This window comes from Metopolophium dirhodum, chromosome 4 (assembly GCF_019925205.1).
Source record: "Metopolophium dirhodum isolate CAU chromosome 4, ASM1992520v1, whole genome shotgun sequence".
Classification (NCBI taxonomy): Eukaryota; Metazoa; Arthropoda; class Insecta; order Hemiptera; family Aphididae; genus Metopolophium; species Metopolophium dirhodum.
The window spans coordinates 12,709,277-12,733,712 of NC_083563.1; the positions used below are offsets into that span (position 1 = coordinate 12,709,277).

General features: G+C 30.5%; 1 protein-coding gene across 6 annotated transcripts in view; it reads right to left on the reverse strand.

Moving 5' to 3' along the window:
* LOC132943404 (protein-L-histidine N-pros-methyltransferase) overlaps positions 1–24,436 on the reverse strand; it is a 128,717-nt gene that overhangs the window by 92,352 nt on the left and 11,929 nt on the right. For all 6 annotated transcript variants that reach the window (XM_061012379.1, XM_061012378.1, XM_061012381.1 and 3 more), the window contains one exon: positions 14,143–14,333. In XM_061012379.1, coding sequence (XP_060868362.1) covers positions 14,143–14,333 — 191 coding nt within the window. The remainder of the gene's footprint in view (positions 1–14,142; positions 14,334–24,436) is intronic.

The following is a 24,436-nucleotide window of genomic DNA, read 5'->3' on the forward strand; positions in this document are numbered from 1 at the left end:
TCATATTTCAAACAGGAATATTTTTCTGAGGATTTCCCTATAATATAAAAATCAAATTTCAAACCAGTATAGTTAGTTCGTAATTATATATTATACATTATTAGTGTTAATAAAACTTATAATATAGACGAGTGGATGAGTTGTGCACCAAATATTTTGTGGGGTACCCATAGTTGCAATGTGGGTTGGGGGCTTGTGGGGCTAAGGCCCCCAGTTTTATCCGTAACCCCCAGTTATTTAATCAGGATTATCAGGATTTGTGCTGCTGATGCAATTTTACCCCCCCCCCCCCCCCCACAGAAAAATGTTCTTAGTTTCGTCCATGGGGATATCTCCAAACACTCCCCTTCACCATAACTAAAACTACCTAAGGTAAAATTTTTAGTAAAAAAGGTTGTTAAAAACACATAAATTGACTGTTTAGTGATAATATACCATCACGACCCTGTGGCTTGTGTTATAATATTATGCATCTTGTATACAATGCATTTTTTTTCTCACACATTTTTCATGGTGTTTATCATTGTTTTCGAAAGTATTTTTTTTTTTTCCTTTGGTTTTTACTCGTCCGTTCGTTAATTCCCTCGCAAGGTTTTTATTTCAGATTTTGCTCGTTATACAGACGCGATATACATATATAGTGTGTATACATACTTATAGCTCTGTGCCTCTGTTCACGGCCCGTGCGTGTTGCAGCATCAGCAACAGCGGCGGCGGCGGGTGCATAAACCTCGCACACCGCACACGGTAGCGCGTCTTATTAAAATTCCGCGCGCACCGGCCCGAGCTGGTCGGCGGAGAGTATTATTATATACTATGCACAACAGGGGAAGGCTGCAATCATTGTTGTCTGTGCGGTCCAGCCCGCCCCGCCGATATACCCACCAGCAATAGGACCGATACAAATTATACATAATATTATTATATTATATATGTGTATATGCGATGTATATACTCGCCGCCGACACGTCGCGGAACGGCGGAAGAGCGCAAAAACCGCCACCGCAGCGGCCGCGTGCCGGTAGACTTTATAAATCATCGTCGAGATTAAAATCGTCGTCGTCGTCAAAAAAAAAAATACGAATTACGAAAAAAAAATTGTCCGTATAGGTATTATGTTATGTGGCCAACGGGGTGCGAGTGTTGTAAAAATAATGCTCTGTTGTGTTGTTTTCCAGTGTACTCACTACTGGTATACAAGTGTATAATACCTACCCACATCATATATGTATCGTACAATCATCTATATTACTATTATGTAGTGTTTGTGTACAGCGTAAGAGAGGAAAAAAATCGTACACGAGTTTGAACGCGGATTACGCCACCTATGGCTTTCATTTGTCGACGGTCTCCAGACTATCAGTGATAATCGCGTGCTATTTATATAATGGCTAATAGAATATGAGTGTTGCACTGATCGGTATTATGGAGTTAATTAGTTATAAATGTATATTATATATTATTCCCAAGTACCCACCTATTTTTATTTGTTTTTATATATCAAGGAAAATTATAACACAAATAGGGTGGTTCAGGGTTTTAAATTCAAATTTTTTTTTTTTTACAAGCCATATTTAAAAACCAGGAAACTTTCCCTGCTGTAAGTTAGTGTTTGAGTCTAAATCGTCATTCAGTATATAGACCGCTGTTGTGATGGACGTATTAAATGTAAATTCGACTTAAAATTATTGTATGCGAATGCCAAACACAATTCTGAGCAAAAGAAATTGAGCGTATCTCGGTATCAGTATTTATTTCTATTATTTTCTATAAATATTATATGCTATATTATTATTTCTTAATTCTCTTGGTTGAATATGTTTTTGCCAACAATGTTGCAAATACGACATGACTGTAGTCATATACATATACCAATATACCAACCGATGTACTGTAGTATTTAGTGTGAATATTATTGGTTCGTGGCATAATACTTTTTAAATGTCAATGGAATAACTAAAATCATTATTTTATGTTAGAATATCTAATAATGTTTGTCAAAATCTGAACTTAAAATTCATATAAAAAAATAGTGATACTGTATTTTTGATTTGTTTACAGTACAACTCGCGAGGAATCTTGTACCTATTATATTTTTAAGCTTTTTAACCGAGAAACAAACAAAAATATTATCAACATAAATCGAAAAATGTACCTCCCTATACATAATATTGAATATTTTCATACGGAGGGTATTATGAGGCTATACTCCATCCATCACAAGTAATTGGTATAAAAATGTCATTCAGTGGTACTATATGGTACACGCAGTACAATCGAGTACAAGAATAATGTAAATCGAAAATAGGAATCGTATGAATATCGATCAAAATAAACAATGCAAATGCTGAAAACCTGCAGGTATGTAAAAACATGACATAATATAATGTGATTTACATAAATTCTATCTATATCGGTACACGCGTGGTAATCAACCAATACCATTTTCCATTTCCTGTCGGTGAATTAATTTTTGTCTCGCTGCGTATAGCTATAACCTATATAGGTACACATATATATTATTAAGTTATCAGATTTATTATTTATACATTTCTATTAAATCAAATAGGTATTATTAATCAAATTAAAAATACGAACGACGGGGTAATAATATTATGTATTATTCATATAAGTACACAATATACAGAATGATTATTTTAATAGTGAACATTCGTTATCTCAAAAGTATGAACGGCACAAAACATTTTTTACGATAATTTTTAGAAATAAAAACAATAATTTGAATAAAAGTTAAATTAATACTATTTTTATCATTATCATTTTTTAAGTTGTTTACTTTTTTGAATAACAACATATATATTTCATTTTATTTCCCGTAGAACAATTTATCTTTTAGATAATCTAAATGTAAGCATACAAATATCGAGTAGGTATATTTATAAGTTATAAGTATTTACATTTTCAGTGAGCCATGTGTTGTGACCTACCTAATCTAGACAAGTATGAGGTACCCCGCCAAATCGTTGACACTAGTCCAATCATTAAAAGCATAAATACGAGAAATACTACAAATGAACTAGGAACTCATTCAAAATTCAATTTTTAAACATCAAAATTCTTAGAAAATATTTTTTGTAGAAATATGAAATCAGAGTATGCTATTATTCAAAAAAGTAAAAATCTGAACTAATGATAATTATAAAAAATAAATAAAAGAGGAACATTAGGCAATCACTCTGCTATGCAGTAGGCGTTGATACTTTGTCATTGTGTGTAGATAGGTACACTAATAGAAGTGTTTGTATTCAATGATATAAATCATCGTGTACACGATGAAAAATAATTTTGGGCGAAAATAATCTTACATTTTGGTATTTAAGGTTACCAAACAATTATTATTTGAATAATATTATTAACATTTTTAACCAATGTTCTTATGAGATTCTGAGCGAGCGATAAATGTTTTAACTTTACAATGGTGTGTGTGTTTTTTTTTATATCTGAAGACACTTTTCTTAGATGAAAAAATGCTCGGATCATCAACTTTGATGGAGGTTGCTAGCAGCGAATTGGAACTAGTTGGTATTTTTAGGAGGTCAAAAAATGGTCAGTGTTTTTCTAAACATTCGGGAAAAACATAAAAGAATTTATAAGTAAGTTAACATTTTAATATAATAATTAAAACAAATTGTTGGTAACCCTAGTTAACAAAAAGGTAGACCGTCAATTGATTTGTTTAGGTTTTTTCTATTCATGTCGATAAAAAAGGTTTGATCAGTCAAAAAGCTTAAAAATGTAATATAATATTCTTATAAGTTTTTATACTAGGTATCGTATTGTGGATTTAAAAACCAATTGAGCGTAAATCCACAATATTTTATGAGTGTTTGAAAACAGAATTTAGACGAATTTATATAATGGACATACCTACCTACGCTTATATTATTATTAATGATTCGACAATATAATTGTTAAATCGACATACCATTACTAATAGTAACATATATTATTTTAATAGCAAAAATATAGGTTGAAAGACAGAATTAGTTGAAGTCTTCACTCAGAATCGTTATTCGTAACAAATGGTTTATAGTTTACACATTTATAATAATAAAAATGGAATTCAAATCCAACACAAACATTACAGTGACTTACTCAAGGACGGGAAACACTCAATACCCACAATTGTATAGCAGAGCGGTAACCACATTTCCAACCTTTTTTATTGTTTTTCTCGATTATTAAAAAAAACATTGAGAATTTTCAATTTTTACCTCCCAAAAGTTCCAATTAGATCCAATTTACTGATAAGCAACCTCCATCAAAATTGATGATCAGAGTATTTATAGAATTCTCCGCTCAGAATCTATAATGTTAGTTTTCAATGATTGAATTATGCATTAAAAAAACCGTAAATACTTTCAAAAATAATGAGTGTTAACGGTTAAAAAAATCATTAAGTATATATACTATAGATAATTTCGATTGGAATTTTAATTATAAAACCAAATAGATTCTAATGAATAAATAAAAAATGTATTTTAAAACTTCCAGAATACAATGACATCATGGGTCATATTATATCATACTATATTTATATTATAATATGACCTATGACTTATGAGTATCAAAATATACAACTTTTTCAATACAAAATTTTCCCTTGAAACATAATTAGTTCTCTTTAAAATCAGAATTAAGTTAATTTCAACATTTTTGTTTTATATTATGATTTACGCTCTATATGCGTGCGCCGCACGTCAGATTTAAATTATAAATTAACTATAGTAATTATAGGGTATAAATTATCGATAGGTATAGAATGATTTCTTTTTTTATACATTTTATACGATAAACCATAAGGCTAAGGTATATAATAATTTATAAACTTTACAACACTATTTGAATTTGCTTTAAAATATTTGAATTTGAGAAATTGTTGTTTTGAAAATGGTATATGTTATTTAATGTATACACTGTAATAAAGGTGTAATTATTGAATTGATAAATTGCAAAAGAGGTAAAAGGTTAGTGAGATAATTTCAGTAATAGCTATCGTAGATGCTTGAAGGATAACGATTTCTATTCACAATCCAATTATTATCCAATACTTCGTCCTTTCTTTTCGTGATAATTCTGTTTTATAAAGAAATTGCATAATAAATAATGTGATTCTATTTTCTAATTTATGATTACCGTGAAATATTTTTATTAAATATATACGGTGGTAATTAAATACGACAGTTTCAATAATTGCATCATTATATAAATAGGATTTGAAAAGTTGTTAAATTTAGTATTTTATTTTTTTTATAAAAGCAAACCACGTTTACGAAAAAAATCTATAAAACTATTAATGAGTTGCGACGGCGCGAACGTATAACACGTTTATATTATTTTACAACAATCGATCAGACTATCATAGTACAAAGTACATAATATTATAATTAATACCATAATAATATATGCATAATATACATATAGGTAGAAAGTTTACCTATAGCTATGTGCTCTGCATGTGCAGTACTGCAGTAATACTTAGGTACGTAGGCAGTTTAATCCATCGTTATCACAACAATAACTGTCGTTGTGTACACAAAATGTCTATTCATTTTTTTTACAGACATTTAAGATGGCCACTACAATTAGAACATTTTTATTATATTATATTTTTCGGTTTCACATTATTGACGGTAAGAAAAGAGGAAACGAGATTCCGAAGCGTCATCGTCCTCCACGGCACCACTGCGATGGATAATATATAATAATAAATTAATAACTATCCGTACTAAATCGTAAATCCGAAAAAGAAAAAAAAAATAACAATAATAATAATAACGCGACGCACAAGTCGGGCGAGAAGAGAAAAAATTACTTTATTATATTATATAATGTTGTGTCGTTTTTGTGTATCGTCCAAATATGAGCAACACACGGTAGTAATGATGGTGGTGGAGGTGGTGGGGTGGGGTGGTGATGGTGACGATGCTGGGAAAATATAATGCGTTTCAAAACTAATGCAAAAATACCTATTTGAATAGCAACGACTGTTTAAGACACACACACATATATGTATATATATATATATTGTATGCAATATGCATCCATTATAAATTGCTTGAAATTAAAAAAAAATAAAAATGTGGGTGTCAATTCCGTGTCAACTATATAGCGCACAACGTGTTTCTTTTCTATTATAATATAAAATATAATAGTGTAAAGCACCGTTTGTGTTATATTGTACGAAAAACAACCAATACACTGCTCCGTTACCATCTTTGGAACGCGTTCATTTAGCGTGGGTTCTAAGGAAATTATATTATTTTGTTGTTTCACGGATATTCGGTAAAGACGATGAAAAAAACAAATCTATATTTCCAATTGATGCAATCCATCCAGTTATACAAGTAAGTTGTTGTTGAATAAAACAATTTTCGTTAAATGTATTAATTTCAATTGAAATACATAATAATATTCGGTATATTTATAAAATCAATTACCTATATAAAATAATACCAATAAAAATTAAGGAAATTGTTCAGTGCACTAGGTACCTATAACAATAAAATGAAATGTGCCTATAATATAAATTAGGCATGTATAACCTATACAGCTATAACTACATAATATTAGTAAAATACTAATTTAGAAAAATTATATAAATTATTACTCGCATAAATGTTATAATTATTTAAAACTAATATTTGAACAAATTCAAGTGTTTTTATTTTATTCATTCGCCCGTCGTACGGTGTACTTATTGTACATTTTCTAAATGAAATTAAAAATAATTCATCATTTTACACTTCAGAAAGACCAAATTTTATTCATGATTAAAAAATGTCCAACCATGAAAATAATCAACTATAAGACAATAGAAATATAAACATGGATAATTAATAAGTTTAGATACTATTTAAAGTAAAAATACTAACTATTATACCCATACGAAATTAAAAATAACTGTTTGTGATATATATAAATACATATAACTCTATATAACCTAAAACCCCAAGATAAAGATATAATATACAACACAGTAAAAGACTATATACACAAAAATGTATCGTTTCAACTATGATAGAAGCTGACGTTACTTCATATCGGGCCTTATTTATTGTCAATGCATAAAACACTCTTCGAATTCCAGCGTATTTCTATTATTGAAACTTAAAGTTTCACTAAAACTTATTTTTCCACTCCAAACAACCGGAGGAGAGACAAAAAACGTGGCATCCATATTGAATACTAAAAACAAGCCATCATCGGAGTGACTTTATATCGTATCGAAAATTGTGATGGTGATGATGTGATACATTTTTATGAAAAATGTATTTGTATCATTCTAATATTTTATATAGAGCACTAAAATCAAATAACAGCTAAAGATGAAAAACGTGAACAACCCGAAGAAATTTAAAAACAATCGAAAATATATATATATTATAATCTAAAATGTATAATGCATTTATTTTAATTTATATCGTTGGGCAATCGATAATTTTCAATAAATACGTTCACGTTTTTTGAGATTAAAAAAAACCAAGCTTCAACAAAAGTACCTATAAAAACCGCGTTATATTGTTATTTGAGTGAAACAACTAGAGAAAGCTTAAAACGTTATATTCTCGGAATAGAATTGCAGAAATAATAGGATTGTAATCGTTATATTGCGATTTTGGACGTTTAAAAACAGAAGAGTGCATTTATTCGTACAGAATCGTATTATTATTTATTATACGATTCTCGACATTTTAATAAAATATACTGAATCATCTCTTTTCATAGACAAACCAATAGTAATGGGGGGGGGGGGGGGTTTACGCTTTATTCATCTTGGTGATTAAAGGTGATTAAAACATAAAAAAAAAAACCATACCTAATGCATTATTTATATCAAAATGTTATTGTCAGTTTCTTCCCAAAATCTGCAAGTTAGCAATTCCTCACCAGTCACGTCTCACCTGCACTCATTTTTGGGCTGCAGCAGCCCCAAAAGCGTTTTTCTAACACGCACACACACAAGTATGATTATGTATCTTAATATGTTATATACCTATATCTATATATAGAAATCGATTTGACGATAGAATAATAAGTAACACGCGCGCACTCGCACTGCAGGTACCTGTACGTATTTTTAACCGGTAGCATAAACGCCGTCGGGCACAATTAGCCGGCGGTGGAAGTCGACAAGTTTACTTGTACGTATACTACTACTGTACTATATATAGGTGCGCATGAATGTGTCTTATGCACATGGTAATATTCAGTGACGGGCTAACGAGATATCAGAGGCGTGATGCGTATATATACGACGACACCGAGCGTTACTACGGCGGAGGTGCTCGGGTATATACATGCATAAACACATATTATATATTATATTGTACGCGTGCAGTGTAATCGACGAGTACGCGCCATATTGGTGGTGAATATCGTACGTAACGAGGAGAAGAACCGAGTGAGGAGATGCTGTTCGTCGGGCCGTTGGCTTATTCTGTCTCAAGGACTTCGATCACGGACCGTGAAAGGTTGCGTCTCCCATTCGGCCCCCCCCTCCCCTACCCCCGTTCTTCATCATAATATATCCTATATAGGTATTTACGAGGTATCCGTATATGTAGGTACGTGTGGCTGTCTCTATCACTCACCTTCTGCTTTATACACGGTTTACTATGTACTGTGTATACGCTATATACACTCTCCTCCTCTCGTTGATGATCATATTTTTTACGCCGAGGATTTTTACTACAATAATGAATGAAATCGAATCGACGGCGCGGCGTCGGCGGTGGTGGCGGTGGGAGGCGACATACGAAAAGAATGAGACTATATTATATTGTGTATATACATTATAACATGCATGTGTTTATATATAGGATATAGCATCTCGATTCACAAGACCCGGGCAATAATTAAGGCATTGTATAGTAATCATCAGGCCTCCGGTTGTTTAATGACCAAACAGCGCATAGACAATGGGTCTCGGGTACATAATATTATATATGTATTGTGTACAGTGTCCGCGCGCGCGAGTGTGTTTGTGTGTAGTCTACTAAAATAAAGATCCCGAGCTACTGGCCAGGAAGCCGATTCCGAGCCGTCATCATCATTAATCAACCATATTCTGGCTGGTTTAATTTAATCAACTTTAATAACATTTTCGAGACTACTCGCACTTGTACCAATATGTATATATATAGCGTATGTATATATATAGCGTATGTATATATTGTGCGGTTGTACAGCATTACCACGCAGCTAGATACTACCTATACATTATTATTATATACGTCGGTAGCACCACCGCCGCCGCCGCGTATATATGGAAAAAACGGGTGGCACGGTCGGCATGCAGCAGTTATCGCGTATACACTTAAGACGCGCCGCCGCTACCGTTGACTTCCATAATAATTGTTGCAGGCAATACGCTAATACAATGATGTATGGAAATCTTATAAGCCAGCTCGTTGAAAAACACGAACACGCTGCACCGTTTTACTGGCTCTATACCCACTGCAGAATCAAATAGCGATGAGTATAATTTATAGTTTTACTCCCCCCCCCACCCACCCACCCATCCCAAACTACGGGTGTACTGCGCAGCGGCAATATAACAAGCCCGACGGTGATTCAAAGTTCAGTTATTATTTATTATTAATTTGCTTGTAACGAACTAATCCGGTTGTATACCTAAATCATAATAAAATAATATGTGACATAAAAATGTGATGACAAAAACTTATAATACGCGCACTATATCATAGCGATTTAAATAAATACCGGTAAAGTAGCTAGGTGGACGAGAATAAAAAAAATATAAAGCACTAGGTACCTATACTAAGATAAAAAAAATTTTAATTTTTAAAATCGGTGACTTTTAATTGCAGCAGAACTATATCATATTATATTCTATTTTAACTGTTATTCGATTTCAAGATATATATATATATATATATATATGATCTGAAAATGAGAATATTTTGTGTAAAGGGAAAAATTTCAGACAATCTATATAAAAACGTTTTGATAATGATGCGATAATTTAAGAAAAACCACGATGTACGATTAAAAGACCACGTCAAGGATGACGAGTAATATTTAATTTACAACTGCTGTTTGACGGGCTTTCTGATGTCGACCGCATTTTCTCACACTTCGACGATGGTTTAATAACAACTGTATAGATTCTATAATTATTATTTCTCTCCAATAGGTATAGTCGAGATTGTTGGATGCCGATTTCCGGTGGGAACGCGTATAACATTATACTACACGAATTAAACAGTAAAAAGAAACTAAAGCAAATTAATACAAGAAAAATGAATAACAACAAGATATAACTAGAAACGGTATTTATAATTTAGTATTAACGTTAAACAATAATCGTTTTCGTGAAAAATTGCGTGCGATGGAAATTCACATCACAAAATAAAACACACGACATATGCACGGTACCATTTTAATAGTTTTAAAGAAATACATACTTATTACAATTATTACATATCTATATACGTTTCACAATATACCTGCATATGTTGTTGCCTTCGGCGGGGAGCCCTTAAAACTAAAAATTAAATTAAAAAAAAAGAAAGAAACTAGCCCCTAGGTCGAGGGTGGTATAAGTATATATATATAATATATATATACAAAAAAGGGGAAAAAATAACAGTTTTCCTTTTATTTTGTATTCGTATCTCTATAAAGATTATTCCGAAGTCGCTTGCTGCAGTCCTTACACACACGCGTATCCTTTTATGTACCTATAAACGCGGTGAAAACGTGAATATTTATCCCCGAAACGGTGTTGGTAGTGGTGGAGGTGGTGGTAGTGGTGGCGGTGTATATTATAGGTACCACCGTGGGCGCGTAATCAAAATGTCATTAGCGAGATTACCCGGGGGCCCCCGAGCCCTCCACGACGCCGACGTTTTTAATACGCAACGATTTAGACGCGCGTGCATTGTACGAGAACATCGCGCCGCTGCTCCCCGCTCCCCCTCCCCCCCCTTGCTGACGGTTTGAATGCGGCTCTCGCGGGGGTGGTTTTTATACGTCCGGGGTAAATCCAGCCATCTTCCCTTAGGTTACGACGGTGTGCGTGTGTCTATAGTATAATAGCGTAGTAGCAGTAGTAGTAGTAATAATAAACGGGAATCGATGCCAACAATATCTCGACACGTTAGAAACCTCGGGCGGCTGTGTTGTATAATATAATATAATGTGTGCTTATATACAACGGCGGTGGGTCGAAGAGAGTCATTTGCGATGTATACTACCGATTGAGGGGTGGATGAGATAGATACTTACAACAACGGTAGTTATATATCAGACCATATAACCGCTCTTAACCTCTACGAGAAGCCGAAACTGCGCGGGCGCAGGTGTCGCCGTCGCGAGCTCGATATCCGATTTGTAATGTTATTATTATCATTATTATTATTATTATGAAGTACGAAGCGTTGGTCGGTATCGGAAGCCTATCCGAATATTTGTAGATTATAATAATAATAATACGTAAAGACTAATGGCCGACGTCAGATGTGAACTATACGAATATATTATTATGTAATAGCATAGACGTTTAGAATTTAAAATGTATATAAGCAGCGTATATCGCCGCCACAGCGGTTTTACGATTTTTTTTTTATTAAATCACTACCTAATCGATAAAATATATAATAGAATATTTCATAAGTGCACGTACATTAAATCATTTATATCAAGGCAATAAGAAATATAAATATATTTATTGCTTGTAACGCGGACAATTGTGCACAAATTATTGCCCGGGGCATTATAAGACGTATAGGTATACATCGTACTATGTTCAGTATCCTTTTCTAATTAATTTACGGAAATAGATTTATAGAATGGTTTAAAAACTAGCCGTGAGGCTTTTAATTATTTCCATTTAATCTATGCAATAAATTACCTTATTATGTTATTTATTTCACAATTCATGTCTTTATATATATAGTAACATTATCATTTGTCAGTAGACGATTATATGTATATTACTATAGGGACACCGGGTTAATATAACTTATATACGCAGACAGACAACGTTATTATAATACCATGTTATAACTTAGAATATAATGATCTGATTAGAAATTAAAAGACCGTTAATAATTAAAATACGACAAATATAAAATTAATGTAACATTAAACTTCTTTATGAAATACACCATGCAATTATTTACAAAATATATAAACTGGAACATATTATTATACACGCTATATTGTATGACTCAATATAGGTATCTCAAATCTGAAGACATAATATTATAATAATGAGTTCAATATAATATGGATATAATTATATAAGTGTAAGAGAAGAACATTAGAATTTACAAGTACAAATCTTGTTTTTTAAATGTCTTACTAAACACGGTGTTTACGGTTTTATCAGATAAATTATATTGTTACTTTTACCATGTACGCGCGTAATAAAGTCGTTCATGAAATATCAATCTCTGCACGATATGGAAAAGTCGCAAAACACAAACTCGCGTAACCGAGCAAAAATCAACGGACGTTTATGCTGGAATACCAATGTTTCAAATCAGCTGACGGTGAATAACAATTTCGTTACAATCTGTTTCCAATACTAATTAATTTCTAAACCGTGATGGCACTATGTTGTTCAATACATAGCATTATGATTTATGGCGTAATACTAGAAGGGAGGGGGGGGGGGTGTCGTCTGGTTGTCGAGATTTAGATTATGATTTTGATAATGCCGTATTAGTAAGTAAAATAATGATTAGTGTAATCAAAAAAAAAAAAATTAAATGTTTAATTTAGTTAAGACTATATTCTAACCACAACATTTAATTGAAGTAACTTCAAATGTTAGCTGATTAGTTCAGTTGTGCGCAATAATTTATAGTACTGTTTACCACCACTCATAAAATATAAAATATAGGGAGAAGAAGAATAAATTGTCGCGTTGGACGAATAATAAAAACAATAATAATGATAATAATAATAATATAATATATTATTTATTATACACCGACGATGGCAAAACCGGATTAAAATTTTTGCCCGTCGGTAGTGTGTGGCGGCGGTGGCGGAGGAACGAGAAAAAATCCTAAAAGAAAAAATCCCACGGATGCGTTTTTGCGCGGTTTTCTTCTGCTGCGGTGTTCGACCCGGCCGGGCTGTCGGCGGCGCGCGCGCATTCGGTTTGACGGGCGCGTACGCGGCATGCAATATGCATGAGACGACCGCGACGACGACGACGGCGGACCGGTTGCTGTGACGGCGGCGGCGGCGGCAGTCGTCGTTGTTGTCGTCGTCGTCGTCGTCGTCGTCGAGCTTAATTACGCGGACAGTCAAAACGAAAAGAAAAAAAAAACCGAATGAAAAACATAATATTTTATTACCGACCAATCGGACGATGCTAGCGTACCGGCCAATGGGGTGTAGACGAGTGACGAATACGGCACGAAGAGTGTGTATATTTATATATAATTTATTATACCTACTATGGAAGAATCTTCGTTGTACCTTAAAAGGAATAGAAAACGTGTAAACGCGCTAATCCGAGTCTATAATATTGCTTCAAAAATCGCATTTGCATAAACGAGCCTAATCTAAGCGATACACCCTGTATAATGTATAATGTGATGTACGCATTACACTAGATCAGTGTTTCCTAACTTATAAGAAGCGTTCTTCTTAGGTGTGGCGGAAGAGGGTGAGATTTAATACATAAAAATAAAAATAAAACAACAACCAACCGACGACCGATCAAGCAATACTCGAATAATTGATTAAATTGAACACGTGATACGGTTCAATACGACGTTTTTAATCTCAAATCAAGTACCTTACTTGCTAAAAAAGTCATCTCTGTTTTGTTTGATTAATAGGGGAATGATGTTTTTTTAAAATCTACAAGGAAGAGTCAATAACATAAAGTTTGGGAAACACTGTGCGCTGGATGTAGGCGGCATACATATTATATACCTACTCGTAGAGCTGCGGTATAATATTTTGCAGTACTTGGCTCAACTGCTGTGTATATATAATAATATTTTCGACAACGAGCGCACAATCCGACTGCAGGGTATTATGTGTGTGTGTAATAATATAATATAATCGTCGTGACGGTTATTTATCGTGATATTATATTACAATACGGCGCGGCGGCCACGTTGTTCTTACCCGTTGATGGAAGTCTTCGTCATGAACACGTTCAGCACGGATGACACCATCGATTTCCACACTTGCGGCAATAGCCTGTCGCTCTGTTCGATCGAATCGTCCAAGAACCGTTCGGTGTCCGCGTCCGCGTTCATCTGCACAAAACTCGAAAACACGTCGTTGTCCAATTGGGATTTGTCCACTGAGTACCACTATAAACGGAAAACAAAAAACGACTCGTGTTATAGTATAATATACCATAGGCATATGATAAAGGGTTATATGTATATGGGTGTATCATTATACCTATAGTCGAGACTATATACGGTTTGACCTGGCTTGGGGGGATATTGAGACGGTTATTATAATAATATATCCTTTAAATAAACAAGAGGTTTTTTTATGCTATATTGTACCGCCTCACAATAGCAAAAAAATGTATTCTAAAAACGTGTAATTATTATAAATTTATATAAATAATAATAAAATGGAAAAAAATGGTTTTTAAAATTTAATACGCAGTAGGTACGCATACATCATGACTGCTGTATATACCCGTGCAGTAATTATATATTATAATGGTATTTACCATTTCCTTATTTTCCGTTGGAACTCGGGGTAGTTACATAATATATTAATAATAGCTGAAACGATAAAATGCATACAAGCTGGACTATATATAATGGGGATGACGACAAGCCATTTTTTACGACCACCGATCATATTATTATGTCCATTGTAATCTACTGTCACGTATAATACGACTAATTAGACCACGTAGTGTGTGTAATTATACACGAAACAACACATGGCGAAAAAGAACGTTATGTACTCATACTTTGTATCTAAATGTATATTATTTGTTTCTATGTATTTCCCTCTTCTTCGAATTCTTTTGTTTAACACCTTACTCTGGTTTAAAAAAAAACTGTGCTTGTATGTACACACACGAAAAGACCATTTTTTTTGTAAAACGATACGTCGTGTTTGTTTGTTTTTAATGCAAATTTAATCAATAATTATATACCCAACCATTCTTTTTCAGAACTAAATTATATTTATATGGAATACAATATGATATATTGTGTACTTATATTATTTGTATAATCAACAATCTAAATATTTACACTGTTCCGTAAGACACTTATAAATATGCATTAGCTGTAACAGATTGAATATGTTAGACCAATTGACAAACTAATATCTCAATAATGTTGTGAGTATTTGCAACAGTCATATTGATATGATTTGTAAAAACACTGCATTTATTTTCAATTTATTCGTACATTTTGTAACAAAACTCTAACGAAGAAAAAGCTTAGGACCACAACTACACCGTGTGGGCATTTTGATTTAATTAAATGAACGCAAGAGATAATATTATTTTGATATATTTTTTAAGTACATAATTTCTGCGCGATGTCCTAAACAAAGTGAAAAAATATAGAAATATATGGCAAATGTACCTACCATAATATAATATGCAGTGGCGCAATTAGAAGGTAGGGGGCTAAATGGGTGCTCGCCCCTGACTATACGATTTAGCCCCTCTAAATTTATTATTTATTGATTTATATAGTTGCACCTATGATAATATGTTAAAAACAATACTATATTATTATTATTATTATTATTATACAAGAGTTTGTTTAAACTATCAGTTCGTACGTACCTACCTATATTTTATTATTATTAAAATAATAAGTAAACACATAAAAAGTTTGTTTAAAATTCAATACGAGTTGTTGGGTTAAGATTTATGACAATATCTAAGCAGCGTTCTCAATTCAAAACTATATTACAATAAACACACAAACTCAAATTGAAATATTTTAACTGTAAAAAATACGTGATGTAAATTATGAAAGCACAAACATCGTTGTTCGTTCTACCTTATACATTGTACGTGTTATTAAAATAAACATAAAATAATTTAATTTTTTTTCCAATTTAAAACAATATAAACACAAATCATCAGATCTCTATTATGCTTTCATTTTTGACACGTAACGGCAACACCACTGCAGCAGGATAAGAATGATTATTTGACACTCATGATGACTAGTGACAAAACGCCACATGAATACTCGAATATTATATACTTATTCCTATAGGTTTTAAGTTGTCCGCTGAGTTATAGGAAATCATTTTTCAAATATTTACGAGCATGAGGGATCGTATATGATAAACTGACCCGATGAATCACCCTATACGAGGTAAGTATTTCCTAAAACTCGCGAGTCCTCTTTTGCAGTATAGTAATGCCAGCGGCCTGGCTTTTATCCAAATACTCTCATACACATATACCCACGATCTAAATGTCACTTAAAGCGGATAAGGGTTAATCATGATGTGTTGGCACGTATAAGGCCAAAGAATTTTTACGATGTCCATAAACCATTCGGATGGACAATATAATAATATAATACCATTAATATACCCTCGATATACAATAATAATAATAATAATAATAATAATAATAATAATAATGATAATTTATTAGCGATATCTGTGGTGAACATTAAAAATGGACATGTCTTGCGGCCATATTGGAAATTAACTTTTTAATTTTTTTCTCCTATAACATTCAATATCGTTACGAAATCCACTTAGTGATCACAGAACAAAATCGAGTATAATATTGTATAGTTTTCACTGAGTAAAATATAAAAGAAGAGAATATTATCGCGGACACTTAGGTCGCGGCTACTCAGTTGATTATGTACTCAAAAACTGAGTTTTGTTCTAGAAACGTACGGAAAACAATTAAATATATCTGTTGCGAATACGAACAATGTATAATGTGTCATTATGTAGAGTTGGTTTGGTATATTATAGACGGAGTATAGGTGGGGGATTTTAATTATAAATCAAACTTTAGAAAACATGGACGAAACGAAAAGGTTATTATTTATTCAATGGCACAGAACTATAGGGGAGAAATGGGAAAAAAACCCTATATCAACTTTAATACGAATTATTATTAGTTTTAATAATTGATCGGCCGCCGGGCATCATATTATGTAACATGTGGGAAATATGACCAGTGGTTGCTTAAACATTTAATTTTCCGAGAAAAAAATCGAGTCGACGACAAATGAAAAAGAAATAAAAGACGCACACACACACATATATATGTATATATTATATTATATAGGTACCTACACTCTCATTAATGTCAGTCAGTCAGTCAGTCCTGAACTCGTTAAGGACAAATAATAATTGATACCGGCACAACATTATTGGCAATAAATGAATAGGTTTTTTTAACAATACAACTTTATGCCAAAACAACAACCGTCAACAATAAATATTAATGGCGGCTTAAAACAGTGAATTATGGTTTGATATAATTGAAGGACAGTAGGTTGGAATTTTAAATTATCTTTTCCCCTGCTCTCACCTATTCTACAAATCTTATGTAATAGCTTCAAATATTATAATCGTAAATTAGTTATATTAATACATAGATAAACAAAATAACTATATATATATATGTATTAATATGAACTTGAAAGTTGTAAGTTATCTAAAGTCAAACCATTAATTTAAAAGTAGATTAAAACTGTACCTAAGAGTGTGTCCTTACTTGAAAATAAATATATAACGGAATTAGGTATTTTAATTCTAACCTAAAATTTGAGATTGAGAGTAAAAATTAGTAATTATATAAATAAAATAAATTTGTGATAAGTATAAATAATATTTTAATTATTTCATATTTGTATCCCAATATTAGAGTAGTCAACACACGTGCAATAAAATAAAATAAATACCTAAAATAGCTGGTATATAATAAGTATCAGTAATCATTATTTCATATTGTACGATCATAAAACTAATTGGATAAATAATTTTGTTAAATTCATAATTTGAATGAAAAAATAATTTGTAAACAAAACATAAAATGCACTGTAAGTTGTCACAGTTTCCTTTTACTATTGTTACATTATTTCCTTGCAAGCCTATTATTATTATTATTATTATTATTATTATTATTATTATTATTATTATAATTATTATTATTATTATTATTAGTTATTATTATAAGATACTTATAAACCGTACATTTATTATAAATTTATCAAAAACATATAATATTATAGTAGAAGATAATAATAGTTTAATTTAAATAATATAAATGTAAATATAATGTTATTAACCAACTTACCAACAACTATTACTTTCAGAAAATTGATAAAAAATATATATAATTTACCACGGCTCCGAGATAGGCAAAATAGATACAGATATGTCAAACAATGAATATAGTTGCATGCATATAGAACACTTAAGGGACTTAACATTATATTTACAAATATTTTAAAATATGAACATAAAACAAAAAATATTTACAAAATATTATTCTTTAGAAATTGCATAACCAACAATAACCATAATTTATTAATGTATTATACGTGTGTCATTATAGTGATGGTACCTATAAACATTGTTTAACCTTTAAATAATACTAGTACTAAGTATTTATTATTTTTTAGTCAACAGTAAAAATTATTAAAATTAACAATAGTATAGGTAATTTTTATTTTAGAAAATAACCATTATTTAAAGTTCATATCTAAATTATTGTGTAATTAATAACATTATGACGGTAATTATCTGATTTATAATTTTTTTAATAGTAGAATTACATATTTTTCTTTTAAGAAAGAAGTTATCATTGAAATTGAAGAAAAGTCATTAACAATAAGATAATACCAATTATATAAATGTACAAAACTGACGGACTGAAAAATGAGAAAGTAGAGTTTGATTTTTATATAATCATTTTTGCAATTGTCGTTGACCAACTATAATTATTGTTAATCACACCATTATTAGTTAAGGTACATTAAAAGCAATTCGAAAAATAACAATAAAAATATGGTAAGTAATTACTAATTATAAAACATATTGCATTTTATATTTTATAATGTATGACTAACGCCAACCTAAAAATCGTGTTTAAACATAATATTCTGAATATTATAATGTATAATATATTATTATTTTTAAGTTAAATTTTTGTTTCACAATTTGTTACAATTTATAAAAACAATAAGAGAGTATGAAACCTATAACGAAGAAAAAGATAATATGTTTCACAGAATGAATATTCTTCCACTGGAGGAATTTCGACATGAGTTTACCGATTCGTTAATTAAACACTATTGAGACATGATAAATCATTAATTATGTATTATTATTATCTTTGTTATTTATACGATTATAATATTATAATATAAATATTTTAAAAGAGTATTGAGTACCTACCTACATTATATTATATTATTTGAATGCGCCGTAACTATTGATTGCGACCTGTATGTAACACCCGTTAACCTATATATATTTTTCGGACCGTCTAATTTGCTCGGTCGTCGCGATAATAATTATGCGCACGTTAACTCTGTTCCCTAATTTATATACCGTTGAAAAATGTGTATATACAATTAATATATATATATATATATATATATATATTATAAATCAATTTTTATCATTCGTAAATTACTTCATTGTTCGCGTGCGTATTTTTGAATCCATACAAATATTCGCTGGTTTCACACAGGCGTACACACACAACACACACTATTATAATATTTACACGTGCATACACAGCACGCTGTCCAAATGAGCTTATGCAATAGGTATGGCGGCTACATTCTCGGCGACACGAGGTCCTCACTAATAAATAATCAAAACTTTATTGTAATCCAAATATATAAATATTCTTGGCGGTATTTTTTTTTTTTTAATTTTTCTTTTTCGTGCGTGTTACCTTTTCGGTTGCACGGCAATGACTTGGCAATGTCGTAAACAATTGAGGGGTGGGGGAGGGAGAGCCGAGAAATAGAGGGCGGCCCTTCATTAGTACAATCTTGTTTTTTATGTCATTAACGATGACTTGGGCGAATTTAGAAATAAAAAGAATGGAAATAATAAAAAAAATATAACACATATGTACACTATATACACTCACACCCGCACATGTATATTATAATATATTTATTTGTGTGTGTGTGTGTGTGTTTATATTGTATGAGCCGCCGAATCGGAATGAGCGCACAAACGCGTGTTAACGAATGGGTCGTATTGTAGATCGTTATTTTTCTGAGTGAAAGGAATTATCATGCGTTTTCAATAACACAAACACCGAGAGTATTATTCAATGAATAACACAAAAAACAGCTTTTCGGCATTTCTCAGTACATTGTTTAATTACCCAGAACACATTGGGAGTACCTTTATGCGTACACACATCACACATTCCTTGCGTATAATATAGTTAATCATCTTTTCGTCGGCATCCATCCAACCAATCTCACAAGACCGTAGCACGGCAGTGAGCAAAAACTACGAAGATATGTGCCTGCCGTTGCAGCACCTAAAGACCGGTTAATTGACAACAGCATAAATACGAAGTTGAAAAGAAAATATATGAGACGTCATCATCGGTTCAGTGAGTAATCGTATTTTATTGTGAATATTCATCAAAAATAATTTTCCACTGTAAAAAATTTTTTAGTTCTTGATTTTTATTATTATAATCATTTTTTTTTCAAGGAAAACGTCGATCAGTTTTATTATATATTATATTTTATATATTTATAATCATAATATGATTTGGTATGGAAAAGAAAAGCGTTTTTCTCGAAATTTTCAGAAGATATTGAAACGATTTTGCTTTTTTTATACATATTGGCATTTTAATATTATAAGAAAATATCTTGTCTAAAATAATATTAATAGTAAATTTTATTTTCACTTTTATATGATAATAAACAATAATTATAATGTATGTATTAATAATATAAATAAAAATAAAATTTACTAACTGTGATGTCTATATGAAATATCAAATAAATGCGAGAAACAGAATAAATTGTTAATAATTAAAAAGAATGTTTAGTTTTAACTATAAATTATAATCATAATCATATTATAGGTACCTACTTATTCATTCACATATACATATATAATACTTAATAACGACGGTACCGTAGAACGGTATTAATAGGTGTTCGTATGGAATAAATTTGCTTAAAATTATTTTAAAACAATTCTAAACATTTATTGTACTTATAAAGAAAATAATTATTTATGTAATTGCGAAAATTCTTAAGTCCGTATAGTATAAACAATTAATACTTTATGAACTATAACACGATAAAAATGATTAAAACTATACCTACCATTAGAGGAAAATTCGTTATTTTTCATTAAAATATTTAACTTTTTCAAATTTAAACTTAAAACGCTTATAAAAAAATGTCACTTTGAGTATGTTATAGTATATATATTATATAAATATATAATAATTATTTTAATTTCTGTTTGAAAAACTTATGAAGAACTTTGTATTAAAACATGTTGACATAGATAAAAAAAATTTAATAAAAAATAAACTAAGAAAGGTGGGCAAGTGAGTACATTGCCTGCTGTACATTATAGGTGTTGCTTCGCTCACTGTAGTGGATGTGTTAATTGGAACTCAATGATATTAAATTATTATATATTTATATAGTATACGAAAAACGATTCTGAGCAAAGACGGTCTGTCAGCCTATAATTGGACGGTTTTTAAGAGAAAGGGCTTAAGTAAAAAATTGATACTTTTCAGGAGACACAAAAAACATTATAACTTTGTAAATTTTTAATGTTTTTAAATTTTGTGTTCATAATTATGTTTAATATATAGGTGTATATTTTGCTTTTTTGTTATTTTGCTATTAAATATTATTCTGTAGTATTTATTTATTTTCTTCAAATTATAATGACTTATGACCTATTGCATATTATATCTGTTTGACTTGAGCCCTTTTGCATCATGACTTAAGACCTATTGCATGTAATTTTATAAGACTTATGCCCTTTGTCATTAAAATAAGTTATAATTAGTGACTTAGGCCTTTTCTCAAAGAAAATTCTGTATAATGACTTATTACCATACGCATTCTATTTTATTTCGTTAACCCATGGAATCTACAGTGATACCATTCAGCGTGGCTTGAAATTTCACACAGCATTAATGTATAAACTGAAAATGTCCAAAAATGACTTAAGAACCGCAATTATACTAGATAAATGTATATTAACCTATGAAAGTATTATTTTACTAATTATATCACAAAAAGTACAGTTTAAAAATAAAACATTCATCATTATAAGATCAATACATTCATCGTTCCGCTCAGAATTTAAAAGTAAAAATTGTAAATACGAATAAATAACACAAAAAGTTAAATTATTTTGAAAATTATATCACAATTAGAAATAACTAATATAAATATTTTGTGAAGTATCTACGGTTATTTATTTTTGAATTACAACAACATAGCAAAATAGATTATGACAAAAACTAGAATTGCGTAAGTATTCCCTTTTTTTAATATATTTTTTTTTTTTGATATTCCAGATTCATTTGAAAAATATTGGGAATATCGAACTTTTTTCCAAAATACCAACTGAATCCGGTTTTCTTATTTTATCCTCAAATTTTAAGATTGAATCATTTTCACCAGTGATGACAGGCACAAAAAAAAATAGTACGTCATTGAAAATCCAATACATTCATCGCGCCTCCAAGAATCTAAAATGTAATCGGGCAACCATATTTACAATAAAGGCAGAACTTATAAGGTTGCCATCAAATATCGACAATATCGAGTGTCCTGTATTTTCATAAATAGTATTTCGTTGTTAAGTATCACAAAAATATTCGAATTCATGTATAGACATGTTCTAAAATATTATAAATGTCAGAAATAAAATAATAGGTTAGATTTTGTTATTGTTTGATATTAATATTCACCCGTCACCGTCCGTATGAATATTCAAATATATATTTCGTATCTAATTATTATTAATTACATATATTATACAATATACACAAACAAATTATGAATAAATATAATAATGAATAACCAAGCAAAAATAATTATAGTAAGAAAAATTTCAATAGCTTATTAAAGTTATTTTAAAAGAATGTTTTTCAAGTTATTAAAAAATACCTAAAGATTACTTACGTAAATATACATGATTGAATTTAAAGAACTTTCATAAAGTTACATTTGATTAATTAGTCTAAAAAATAGCCTTAAAAAAGAAATGAAAACCGAATACGTCAAAATACCATTACAGCAGTGTTCTCAAATTATACTTTGCGAATATTCTAATAAAGTACTATTAATATTTTATAGGAAACAAGAATGAAACCTTCATTATTTGCCTAAAAGGGTAATACTTATAATGAGACCGGAAATAATTTTGACATAGAAAAGGCCATGCCCATTTTTCCATTTACGCAAACGTATGACCAATCAACAATAATTATTGTACATTATTAGTCATTATTCTATGATACTAAATAATAAAAACATCTGCTCTCCTCAATGGCCCCCTACATTTATAATAATTTAGCATGTACACGACGTTTCGATTGCATAGGATAATAATTAAAATAATTACCATCGCTCTCTTCGTAAAATCCATTGAGAACAATTGAAACTCAAATTACTATTACCATCCCCGTAAGATTCACAATCGTGATCTTCGAGACGATGGAAATTACTGTTCTTAGATATTTTGCACGATTGCATGGCTAACTGGTTATAAAATAAATGTTAGACGTCAGTGTTCAATATAATATCATCAACAGCGCTATATCATCGAGTAAAAAATTTTCAATACTTCTAAAAAGAAGAAATAATTTTTTTAAATTAGAATATAATATACGTATTAAGTATCTATTATACCAAATGAAAATTATCAAACAATACAAATTTGGTTTTTTTAACACAGTGTATATCTACATTTAAAGAAAAAATCGATTTTACGTTACGATTATCTTTTTGTTGCCCTCTAATATTTTTTTTCAAAGGTCCCGATTTATGACCACTTATACTTGTCTACATAAAATACATTATAAAGATACGTATGGTATCTTTTATGGATAATATTGTTTTGGAAAACGATAAAAGTATTTACTATTTTACGCAAACAAAGTTAAATGAGAATGTTGCATAATTATTTGATAATCATTACAATATTATTCAATTTAAAAAACAATATTTTATTTTGTATAATATAGACTATATAGAATACAAACATATATACCGATATTATACCTATGCAGTATGTAAACTGCATAATAATGGATAAATAATGCCAATAAGTAAATAGTGATATTTAGTTGCAAAATTTGATATGCATAAGGTACCTATTCTGTTTTTACAAACATTTTATATTCTCTATATATATAAGAATATAAATATTAATAATAATTTATTTTTTGTTTTATAATATCCACACA